This window comes from Poromitra crassiceps (genome assembly GCF_964638095.1).
Source record: "Poromitra crassiceps genome assembly, chromosome: 3".
NCBI classification, from domain to species: Eukaryota; Metazoa; Chordata; class Actinopteri; order Beryciformes; family Melamphaidae; genus Poromitra; species Poromitra crassiceps.
In genome coordinates, this window is record NC_139625.1 from 24,830,802 (window position 1) to 24,843,345 (window position 12,544).

Below are 12,544 nucleotides of genomic sequence, written 5' to 3' on the forward strand. Positions count from 1 at the left end.
TGCACCCCTCCAGGCATAACTGCTACCTCACACTCCTTTTGAAGATAATGTCAGTATCATGCCACATAATTAGGTTCACTTTGGTGATTGGTTAACTGTAATGCATACTTTAAAGATGACAATAATGTTTATTCAAGGTTTATATCACTTTTAATGACACAGGGGCATCTAATCTGAGTACCGGTAGTGTAGAGGTGAAACCACTAGCCTACCACCGCGGAGACCAGGGTTCAATTCCTGGTAGCGGTACTTCCGGTTGGGCAGACGTTCCTACAGTACAGACACAATTGGCCGTGTCTGCGGGTGGGAAGCCGGTGGGGTATGAGTCCTGGTCGCGCCACTAGCGCTTCCTCTGGTCAGCCAGGGTGCCTGTTCGGGATGAGGGGAACTGGGGGGGAACAGCATGATCCTCCCATGGTGGAAAGAAGCGCCTGGCGACTGCACATGTATCGGAGGAAGCATGTGCTAGTCTACGGCTCTGCCCAGATCGGCAGAGGGGGTGGAGCAACGACCGGGACAGCAGGGGGGAATTGGCCAAGTACAATTTGGGAGGTGGGGGGTGGACTTTCAATCACACATTCTTCACTTGGAACAGGTGACAGGTTCTCTCTCATCAGTTGAAATAATAAGAAAAGCGAGACGAATGAGACTAACAGATGTTATTTATTCCCTCGCACACTTCACACATTTTTGTGAGCAGCATGTCGTTGTGAGTGTATTTTTAGAGGAAAATTTGTCACGCTGTCATGAGGAATATGTGAGCACTCCCACTTAAGAGGGCTGATTTGCCAAATAGATTATAATGAGAATTGGAGGCTTATCATGTAAGCAGATAGCATGAAAGCAGCTTAATTATCCTCTCATTTCAGCCCCTCTCAGTTAAAGGTCACCTCTATTATTATTTACTCACAGTGGTAATAAAGCGTCTAATAGCGCATTGTGAATTTGACAATGGAAACTACTTTGAGAGTGCTGTAATGGATCTGCACGCTGTCCTGCAGGTCTAGGCTCAGTGGATGTTCCCTTTGCAGAGGCTATCTCTTTATATCTTTTTAAGGTGGAAGTGCTCAGAGAGGGTGCTCTGAGGACTTCCACGGCACATGTGTTTGAAGGGAAGAGTGATGTTATGCACAACAAGAGTAGAGGTGTACACATCCAACTTGTTGAAGCCAGGTACTGGATTGATTCCCTGACAAAGACTTTTGTAGGTTGAAGATTTGAAATTTCCATTTGTGCTCTGTGGTGCTGGGTTATCAGACTGTACCAAGAGCCCAGGCAGCAAGCTTGAGGCGGTTCAAGTGCAACACTCACACTGTAAAAAAAAAAAGAAATCCATCTCAGTAAGTATTGAGACAAGTGGCAATAATCTTGGAATATGGCAGATCACTCCACTATTATAAAGGTCACTTGATTGAAGACTGAAGACATTTCGTGAAACAAGTTGATTTGCATTTGAAACAAGTGTAATTACCGGTAGTTCACCCTGTTGGCAGATATACTGCATTTCATTTGTGTTAAGAAAAATTAGATCTTTAGCATCAATATTAGATCTTGCCCCGATGGACATTTTTTGCAGTGCAGAATTCAGTCTTGCCTCGGCGGGCCGACAGTATCAAGATGAGAGCGGGGCGTGAAGGAAGCTGACATGATAGAGACACCCGAGCCGGTAAATGATGCCCTGCAGGCAGCCCAGTGGAGGTCAGTAAAGATGTCCTGCAGGCAGCCCAGTGGAGGTCAGTAAAGATGCCCTGCAGGAAGCCCAGTGGAGGTCAGTAATGATGCCCTGCAGGCAGCCCAGTGGAGGTCAGTAATGATGCCCTGCAGGCAGCTCAGTGGAGGTCAGTAAAGATGCCCTGCAGGCAGCCCAGTGGAGGCCAGTAATGATGCCCTGCAGGCAGCTCAGTGGAGGTCAGTAAAGATGCCCTGCAGACAGCCCAGTGGAGGTCAGTAATGATGCCCTGCAGGCAGCTCAGTGGAGGTCAGTAAAGATGCCCTGCAGGCAGCCCAGTGGAGGTCAGTAAAGATGCCCTGCAGGCAGCTCAGTGGAGGTCAGTAAAGATGCCCTGCAGACAGCCCAGTGGAGGTCAGTAATGATGCCCTGCAGGCAGCTCAGTTGAGGTCAGTAATGATGTCCTGCAGGCAGCCCAGTGGAGGTCAGTAAAGATGCCCTGCAGGAAGCTCAGTGGAGGTCAGTAATGATGCCCTGCAGGCAGCTCAGTTGAGGTCAGTAATGATGCCCTGCAGGCAGCTCAGTGGAGGTCAGTAATGATGTCCTGCAGGCAGCTCAGTGGAGGTCAGTGAAGACAAGACGGCAGCATGTGCTGCAGCATGGACAGAGAAAAGCTCCTCTCTCCCCAGCTTTGTTTCACTGTGGCAGTAATGAAGGAGCCTGATAAACTTTCTCTTGACATTTTGCTCTGTGAGTCAGAGCTTTTTCTTAAGATATCATACGAGAATATGTTGTTTGGAGAGATGTCATACACTGAGGATGCTCGTGTCTGGGGTGAGCATAACAACTACAAAGGTGCCATATTTCGGGCATAAATTACCCATTAAGCCACCATGATGCTTCCAATATAGGTTGTACTGAGTGTTAGTGTATGGATACCAGGAGATAGGTGCTGCATCAGGAGGGAAGGTTGTACTGAGTATTAGTGTATGGATACCAGGAGATAGGTGCTGCATCAGGAGGGAAGGTTGTACTGAGTGTTAGTGTATGGATACCAGGAGATAGGTGCTGAATCAGGAGGGAAGGAGCAGGTTGTTTAGGTCTGGGTGCAGAGAGCAGAGGGCTAGTTCTTACCAGCCTCTCCCTGCCAGCTGACATACTGTCACATTTGGTTTGTAAATATGAATCTATCATTATAATTACTGTGCACTGGTCTGCCTCCTTTCACATGAAGGGCCTGTGAGTTAAAGATGCCACTGCTGATGAATAATGCAGAGCTCCTTGTGGCTCTGCCTCCGTTCAACAGCCCCAAACCCAATGTCATGCTTGAAGAGAGAAGAGCAGCACAAGCGTTGTCCCTGCTTGTTGTCCCTCTCCTATTCCATTTCGTATCAGAATAAAAAAAAGACAATTCATATTTCAGGCAGCTACAGTAGGTACTGTAGGCATTCTGTCTCTAGGATTTTGAGCTTGCTATGTGATGTCGCTCCAGACTAGGAAGTGCACGGCCTCAATATGAAGCGGTGTTGTGCTCAGGGTCTAGAGACGACGGACGAGTCGTTCTCCCAGCCTCCATCACAGTCTGGTCTGTGATACTGTCTGTTCTGCTCCCAGCCTCCATCACAGTCTGGTCTGTGATACTGTCTGTTCTGCTCCCAGCCTCCATCACAGTCTGGTCTGTGATACTGTCTGTTCTGCTCCCAGCCTCCATCACAGTCTGGTCTGTGATACTGTCTGTTCTGCTCCCAGCCTCCATCACAGTCTGGTCTGTGATACTGTCTGTTCTGCTCCCAGCCTCCATCACAGTCTGGTCTGTGATACTGTCAGCTCTGCTCCCAGCCTCCATCACAGTCTGGTCTGTGATACTGTCAGCTCTGCTCCCAGCCTCCATCACAGTCTGGTCTGTGATACTGTCTGTTCTGCTCCCAGCCTCCATCACAGTCTGGTCTGTGATACTGTCTGTTCTGCTCCCAGCCTCCATCACAGTCTGGTCTGTGATACTGTCTGCTCTGCTGACATGGCATCTGCTGCCACCCGCCTTGCTCGCCCTCACAGACAATCGCTCAACACTGGTCCTCCAAGGGCGAACCGACACCACCCAATTTATTACCTGTTAGTCATCCAGAACCACAAGCGGCAGAAGACATATATAGCACATATATATATATATATATGTGATATATACTGTATGTGTGTGTGTCTTCTGCCACACACAGTATACACACACAGTGTATATACACACACACACACACACACACACACACACACACACACACACACACACACACACACACACACACACACACAGTATATATATATACACACACACACACACACACACACACACACACACACACACACACACACACACACACACACACACACACACACACACACACACACACACACACAGTATATATATACACACACACACACATACATACACACACACACACACACACACACACACACACACACACACACACACACACACACACACAAACACACAGTATATAAAAAAAAGTGGCTTGAGCTTGATGAGTTTTAATTGAGAGTTAATGTCTGTGGATGTGAAAACTTAACTGGTAGGTGTAGCAGTGTGTGTTTATAACAGGAGCTGGTAGGTGTAGCAGTGTGTGTTTATAACAGGAGCTGGTAGGTGTAGCAGTGTGTGTTTATAACAGGAGGAGCTGGTAGGTGTAGCAGTGTGTGTTTATAACAGGAGCTGGTAGGTGTAGCAGTGTGTGTTTATAACAGGAGCTGGTAGGTGTAGCAGTGTGTGTTTATAACAGGAGCTGGTAGGTGTAGCAGTGTGTGTTTATAACAGGAGCTGGTAGGTGTAGCAGTGTGTGTTTATAACAGGAGCTGGTAGGTGTAGCAGTGTGTGTTTATAACAGGAGCTGCCAATACTGGCCTAAGGTGGATATAGGGACTTATCAACCTCTAAAATACTCCAATGGGTGATATACTGCATGCTTCAAAATGGAGGCATTGGAAAGACCTAGTTTTGACTACCTGATCCTCTATTTATCTGCACTGGCATGCTTTATTGTGCAGATATAGCTTGAGATGTGGAACTGTAAAGTTATTTTACTGTTGCAGTCAAAACACACTGGATAACAACATGTTATGTTAAATGTAACAAGTTAAACATGTCATCTCACACTGATGATGCACATCACGGTTGAGTTAAACATGTTTAAATGCCATCATTGGACTAGTTAGGGCCTTTCAAAAATTGAAAATTCTGATTTGATTTAATTATAGCCCCCATATCAGACCAATTAGTGTGATTTTTGCAAACGCCAGAACAAAGTGGGTAACGCTTTAGAATACAGCCCGCAAATAAGCATGTAGTTATAGTATAACTAACTACGGGGTACAAGGAGTGTAGTTATAGTATAACTACGGGGTACAAGGAGTGTAGTTATAGCATAACTACAGGGTACAAGGAGTGAATTTAATCTTTAACTAGAGGGTAACAAGATCTGTACTTATAGTATAACTACGGGGTACCACACTGTACTTACAGGGTAACTACGGGGTCGCGGGCTGTATTCTGAAGCAGGGGACCAATTCTGTACTTATAGCCTAATTACGGGGTACCACACTGTACTTACAGGGTAACTACGGGGTCGCGGGCTCTAATTACAGTCTAAATTCACTCCTTGTACCCCATAGTTATACTATAACTACAGTGTGATACCCCGTAGTTATACTATAAGTACAGATCTTGTTGCCCTCTAGTTAAAGTCTAAATTCACTCCTTGTACCCCGTAGTTATACTATAACTACACTCCTTGTACCCCGTAGCTATACTATAACTACATGCTTATTTGCGGGCTGTATTCTAAAGCGTTACCACAAAGTGTGTCACCTCTCCGAGTTTAATCAAAATCTGAGCAGTGGTGTCTGAAATATTACATTTGAGTTCAAAAAATCTGACTTACGGTAATTATAGCAGATTACATTGTGTGGGAGGCAAAAATAAATTAACTGGTAAAGAGGAGCATCAAGGCCATTCCAGGAGAGCGTATACACACTTCACACATCGTTGTCTGAAGGCTGGCAGCCTGACACTGGCCATTAGGTGGTGGTGGCAGGAAACTCCCTGACAAAGCAAAAGCCTGGAGCATCTTCCAGATGGATCGGCCAGAGAGAAACAACGAGACGAACAGTCCAGCTCCAAAAGAGGCTGAGGAGTCGTAGTTCTTTCTGTGCCAACGGAGCAGAATCCTGATCTGCTTTAATCAATGTATTACTTTAATCACTATCGGGCTCCGTCTGGTTTAGACTGAGGATGAAGCGTCTATGGTTTAGACTGAGGATGAAGCCATCTATGTTTAGACTGAGGATGAAGCCGTCTATGGTTTAGACTGAGGATGAAGCCGTCTATGGTTTAGACTGAGGATGAAGCCATCTATGGTTTAGACTGAGGATGAAGCATCTATGGTTTAGACTGAGGATGAAGCCGTCTATGGTTTAGACTGAGGATGAAGCCGTCTATGGTTTAGACTGAGGATGAAGCGTCTATGGTTTAGACTGAGGATGAAGCCATCTATGTTTAGACTGAGGATGAAGCATCTATGGTTTAGACTGAGGATGAAGCCGTCTATGGTTTAGACTGAGGATGAAGCCGTCTATGGTTTAGACTGAGGATGAAGCATCTATGGTTTAGACTGAGGATGAAGCCGTCTATGGTTTAGACTGAGGATGAAGCCGTCTATGGTTTAGACTGAGGATGAAGCCGTCTATGGTTTAGACTGAGGATGAAGCGTCTATGGTTTAGACTGAGGATGAAGCCGTCTATGGTTTAGACTGAGGATGAAGCCGTCTATGGTTTAGACTGAGGATGAAGCCGTCTATGGTTTAGACTGAGGATGAAGCCGTCTATGGTTTAGACTGAGGATGAAGCCGTCTATGGTTTAGACTGAGGATGAAGCCGTCTATGGTTTAGACTGAGGATGAAGCCGTCTATGGTTTAGACTGAGGATGAAGCCATCTATGGTTTAGACTGAGGATGAAGCCGTCTGTGGTTTAGACTGAGGATGAAGCATCTATGGTTTAGACTGAGGATGAAGCCATCTATGGTTTAGACTGAGGATGAAGCCGTCTATGGTTTAGACTGAGGATGAAGCCATCTATGGTTTAGACTGAGGATGAAGCCGTCTATGGTTTAGACTGAGGATGAAGCCGTAAAAAGAAAATGAAAATTTTAACAAGTCTTGACTATGTCTTAATATCCTATTTTGCTTTGGGTGAAGTGATTGCACTTGTTCCCAATGCAAATCAACTTGTTTGAAGAATTTTCTTGAATAATCAGGAGGTCACAGTATCTTGAAAGAAGTGGAGTGATCCACCTTATCCTGCCTTATTTCGGGGAGATTATCACTGAAATCGTCACGAGAAAATGCTTGAAAACAAAGAGAAACAGCACCGGAAGCAATTGAAACGATCTTATCACATTGGCAATACCCCCCCCCCCCCGCCCCCCACACACATGTTTTAAGAGAGATAAGATTTGAATGTGATCCTTGCTGAAATGGACATCTTTGCCGTGTGTAGCAGGACTGGAGCGCCTACGGCTACAGGAACACTAGCTGTTGATGCAGTGTGTTTGAAGCCAGATTGGGTTTAATGGGCCTCATCACCAGTCACTCCCCAGTCAGTGCTGGAGTGCCGTCCTCTCCTCTCGGAGGCGGAGCATGGTTTCAGCTCTCCTTCACTCCTCACTGCAGCCCGCTCGCTGCGAGGCGAGGGGACAGCATATGCCCCGTCATCTGTTCACGCCATATGCCACGCCCACGCTCATCTCAAGTCTTTGACATTCCCTGTCAATTGCAAAATGGCCGTAATGGGCATTGGTGCAGTCACTAATGCATTTGTCATTCCTCATTCTCTCTTTTGTCCATCTCAGTTCATTGTAATAACCAATTGTCACAGATTGCCCATCAACACTAGAGCCGTTCATAATCAGGTGCCATATATAAAGGTCACCTCAGTGAAAGTGTTTTTTTGAATACAAATTGTTTTACACAATAATCACAGCGATGGTACAAACTTGTCCTACTTATATAACTTGTTTTGACATTAGATTAAGTGTTGAAGGAAATTGTTGCTGTGTGTGGTGTGTGCGTGTGTGTGTGCGTGCGTGCGTGCGTGCGTGCGTGCGTGCGTGCGTGCGTGCGTGCGTGCGTGCGTGCATGCGTGCGTGCATGCGTTCGGGTGTGTGTGTGTGTGAGAGAGAGAGTGATGTATCTCTCTCTCTCTGACTTTGGGCAGTGTCTTGGAGAGTCCCAGCCGACTAGATGAAGAGCACCGCCTCATCGCTCGCTACGCTGCCCGCCTGGCAGCCGAGGCGGGCAACTCTACAGTGAGTGTCACTCAGGACGTCCCGTGGTGGGCTTCAGTCAACCTGCTCTGACAAGTTATTGTGCGACGCTGTTTTGTGGCTGCAGAACTTGGACTGTTGAAGCTAGAGTTGGATAATTCTATACTGTGTAAAAAAAAATCATACTCAGCACTTAAAATGGTATTTTTCTTAAAACAAGTGGAAATAATCTGCTAAATGGGTGAGGTAAGTTTACCTATTTCCATCAGTTTTATTTAGTCACAGGGTTTTCTTGAAACAAGTGATTGAATTAAGGCAAATTACTCCATTTGTTTCAAGATAGTATCACTTGCTTTAACAAAATTTCCATTGGAAATAAGTAAATTAATTAAAATGTAGTAATCCGGAGCTTTTGTGAGCTGAAATGGCCCCATGTTTCTGCAGAGTCGTAAGTGTCCAGTAGAGCCTCATTACTGTTCACTGCGGTCAGCAGAACGCAATTGCTGTTTGACTTTTTTTTGCCTACCTTTCTTAACTCCATGCTATGATCATTGTGTCTTTCAGCAACAATGTCCTCCAACAGATTTGAGTTTCAACTTCGATGCCAACAAGCAACAGAGGCAGCTGATTGCAGAGCTGGAGAACAAAAACAGGTGCGATTCTGTCATTTCAATATTAATGTTATGCTGCAAGCAAATCACTGTGCGATCTTCAGTCTATTTTGTTTGTCCTCGTTGTCTAGTCTAGTTTTAAACAGCATTCATATGATGGCTGTCTGTGACCGCATATATTTACAGAATGGGTGGTCTCAGTGGAATTAAAGGGGAGAAAGAACACTGTTTAAAACACTTTTAAAAACAGCTATTGGCAATGTGCCTTGTGTTCACACACACACACACACACACACACACACACACACACACACACACACACACACACACACACGTTGCCTCGTACAAGTTTGGAGTGCAATGTGACTGACTGATTGTTATCTTGACTAAGTGCAATACCTGATGCATAAACAATATGCCATCTGCCACCTTTTATTTCATCGTAGCACCTTGCACTGCCATTGCTAGTGTTCTTCATTGTTGTTTTTCTCTTTTCATATTAATATCTTATTGCTCTTGTGTGGTCCTGCTCTCTTATGTTATGTTTCATATTTATCACATGTTGCTTTTTGTATATATTTTATGTGCTGCGGAGCCCCTCGGCCTAAAACTTTCACACGAGTGTACTTGTGCAACCGGAGTGACAATAAGCATCTTGAATCTTGAATTTTTTCAGCTATCTAAAACATCAAGGCTAAACATCATGTTTTGGTCTCAGTATCTCAGAATCAAAGAGCAAAGACTCCTTTCTAGACTCATCGTTTTTACACACAATGTTCATTGAGACGTGGTTCATCACATGAAGAAATCCATCATGGAAGAAGCAGAGGAACCAAGTTATCCACCCACAGAAGCCTTGATAGACCACAATGCAATGCAGCCACAAGACATGCTTTGTTTTGAGTAAGGGATACGACTCTCACTTTCGTCAAATGGAAAAACTTTCACTCGGCTGTTCATTATCGCTCTCTCCACCTACGCAGTTCACGCCCATACTGTGGTGGTTACAGCAAAAAATGCAATGACTTCATCCCAAACTAACTTCTGGAAGAGATTGAAAATCACAAATTCATTACATAACACTGTGGAAGTATCCCTCAGATGTTTATTCGCCAAAGATTTTAAATGAATGATTGAGTGATTGGTTGGCTGGTGGGGTGATTCATTGATTGACTGACTGATTGACTTCCTCAGGGAGATCCTACAGGAGATCCAGAGGCTGCGTTTGGAGCATGAGCAGGCCTCTCAGCCGACCCCTGAAAAAGCCCAGCAGAACCCCACCCTCCTGGCCGAACTACGGCTACTCAGGTATTCTCCCTCCAGCTGTCACCCCAACTTTTAAATGACCATCAATTCATCTGACATCTAGACGCATCTCCTAGCATAGTGATGTGCAGCTGTTTGACGTGTGGAAGAGTGGATAGTGATGGATTGAGGAAATAGTCGTAAAACAAAAAGTAGCTGAACAACTTGAGGGCTTTTGTACTTACGGTATGTGGCTTAAACGCATGCTTCTAGTAGAAATGCTTTCTATCAATTCCAGAGTGTGCTTTAGAATCAGCCTGATGCAGCATGGGAATGTGTCATGCTGGCAGGGCGCCGGGACGATACCCATCAGTGGTTCCTAACGACATTAGTCTGCAATACCTTTAGCAGGACTGGACTTGGGTTTTTCTCAGTTTCACTCCTCACCCGGTCACTGCACTTTGACTTTGTGTTATGGAAGTATTGCACCGTGTAGTTTTCAGGTTTCAAGCATAAAAATATGATGTCATTCAATTGGGAAAATATAAAGATATGATCAGTAGAGGACAGTTATTCCTCTTTATCTTCTTCTTCCTCCTCCTCTCCTTAGTTTTTGAGGCATAAATTGATCCTTGTACTCCAGCAATAATCTCTTTACTTGAAACCCTTAATCTACTTGACTTCTCATGTTTGAGCTGCCTGAGGTGCAGTGGATTTCTCTGTGTTGTATTTCAACAGTGTTTAGACACATGATCTTACTCATTGAGTCTGTTTGTGAGGGCGACTATAATAGAATTCAGACCTGAGACCAGGTATTAAAGTAGAGACTTGCACTGTGTTTGGTATTTGCACTGTTATTGCCCTGGGATATAAGAGAGAGCAGAGACAGATAGAGGCAGCAGATGTTAGAGAGTGTCTGATACGAGGACGAGACAGACATGAGTGCGACGGCTGTCTGAGGCTTTGGACCCTTTTAGATGTAATACATCCTGCCAACACCAGAGGGTGACGATAAGACAATGATCTCCTCGCCAAAGTGACGGGCAGACATTTAACCTTTGAAGATGACCACACGGGAAGAAAATGTCATTCTTTTTAGTGTTGAGGGAACCAAAAAACAGATCAGTTTGAAATATTGAAAGGTTAATAGAGTCACTTTGATTACCGAGTACAAATACACAGGTGTTTGTGTCAGTGGTACTGGTACAGAATGATACATAGTGACAATTTACAGTGTGTCACGTTGCATAGTGAGGACTAGGGCAGCCAGCAGGGCACCCGGAACTTCCCTTTCCCTGGCCACCTTACCAGCTCTGACGGGGGATCCCAAGGTGTTCCCAGGCCAGCGGGGAGATGTAATCCCTCCACCTGGTCCTCGGTCTGTCCCGTGGCCTCCTTCCAGCTGGACGTGCCTGGAAAACCTCCCTGGGAGCCAACCAACAGGCATCCTTACTAGATTACTAGGTTCCTTTCTCTGCAAAGGAGCAGCGGCTCTACACTGAGTCTCTCACGGGTGACCCAGCTTCTCACCTTGTACGTAAGGGAGATGCCAGCCACCCTTAAGGAAACCCGTTTCGGCCGCTTGTATCCGCGATCTCATCCTTTCGGTCATGACCCATAGTTCATGACCATAGTTCATGACCATACTGTAGGTGAGAGTTGGGATGAAGATTGACCGGTAGATTGAGAGCTTTGCCTTCTGGCTCAGCTCTCTTTTTGTCACAATGGTGTGTAAAAGTGAGTGTAGTACCGCTCCAGCTGCTCCGTTCCTCTGGCCCATCTCACGCTCCTTCATCCCCTCACTTGACAGTTGATTTGTTTATTTAGACGGGACAGTGCAAAATTAATGGACACAAAGAACATAATCAGAGTGTAAAAATTGCCGGATTTAGCACGAGACTCGAGCACGAGGCTCGAACACGTTGCATATGGCACGAGGCTAATTTCCATCCGTAGTCCCCAAAACAAACAGGACATACGTGGACATACTGTACCTACATACAATACAATACACTCAAACAATACATACATACATACAGTACATATATGCAGCCGGCAGTAATGGTTTCTAAATATACTCAGATTTGCAACATGAAACATGAAACATTATTACTGTTTTGAACGAGTAACAAGGCACACTTCAATATTATACAGGTACAATCCATTTGTTGAAAAAAGTACAGGGATTACAGTCCGAAACTACTCCAATACTGACGGCTGGGTTAGAAAGGAAAAAAAAAGGGGGGGGGGGGGGTAGGTAGGGCAGCGGGGGCTGAGAACAAGACCTCAAGATACTTGGAACTCTGACTTGGGGACAGGCCTCCCTCCCTACATGGAGTGGGCAATGTGCCGTAGTCCTGCTGAGAACCATGCCCTCAGATTTAGAGGTGCTGATCCTCCTCACCCCCGCCGCTTCACACTCAGCTGTAAAGCAATCCAGTGAGTGCTGAAGGTCACAGACCGGTGATGCCATCAGGAACACATCTGCAAGAAAGCTCATAATAAATAAAACACCATAATAAAAATAAATCACGAGTATTAAGACAGTCAGGTAGAGAGACAGAAAACTGTTGATGGTTGATGATGTAAAACAAAGGATATTACTCCACATACTGTATTCAATACACAATATTTATGTTGATTCAAGCAGCATTTAATATGGTTATAGGTATAGAGGAATTATAGTGA

General features: G+C 45.2%; 1 protein-coding gene across 3 annotated transcripts in view; it reads left to right on the top strand.

The window, feature by feature from the left end:
• dtnbb (dystrobrevin, beta b) overlaps positions 1-12,544 on the top strand; it is a 37,664-nt gene that overhangs the window by 15,085 nt on the left and 10,035 nt on the right. For 2 of the 3 annotated variants that reach the window (XM_083633926.1, XM_083633927.1), the window contains 3 exons: positions 7,952-8,042; positions 8,565-8,653; positions 9,806-9,919. In XM_083633926.1, coding sequence (XP_083490052.1) covers positions 7,952-8,042; positions 8,565-8,653; positions 9,806-9,919 — 294 coding nt within the window. Of the gene's footprint in view, positions 1-7,951; positions 8,043-8,564; positions 8,654-9,805; positions 9,920-12,544 lie in introns of those variants that run through there. The other variant, XR_014552566.1, reaches the window with a different exon arrangement.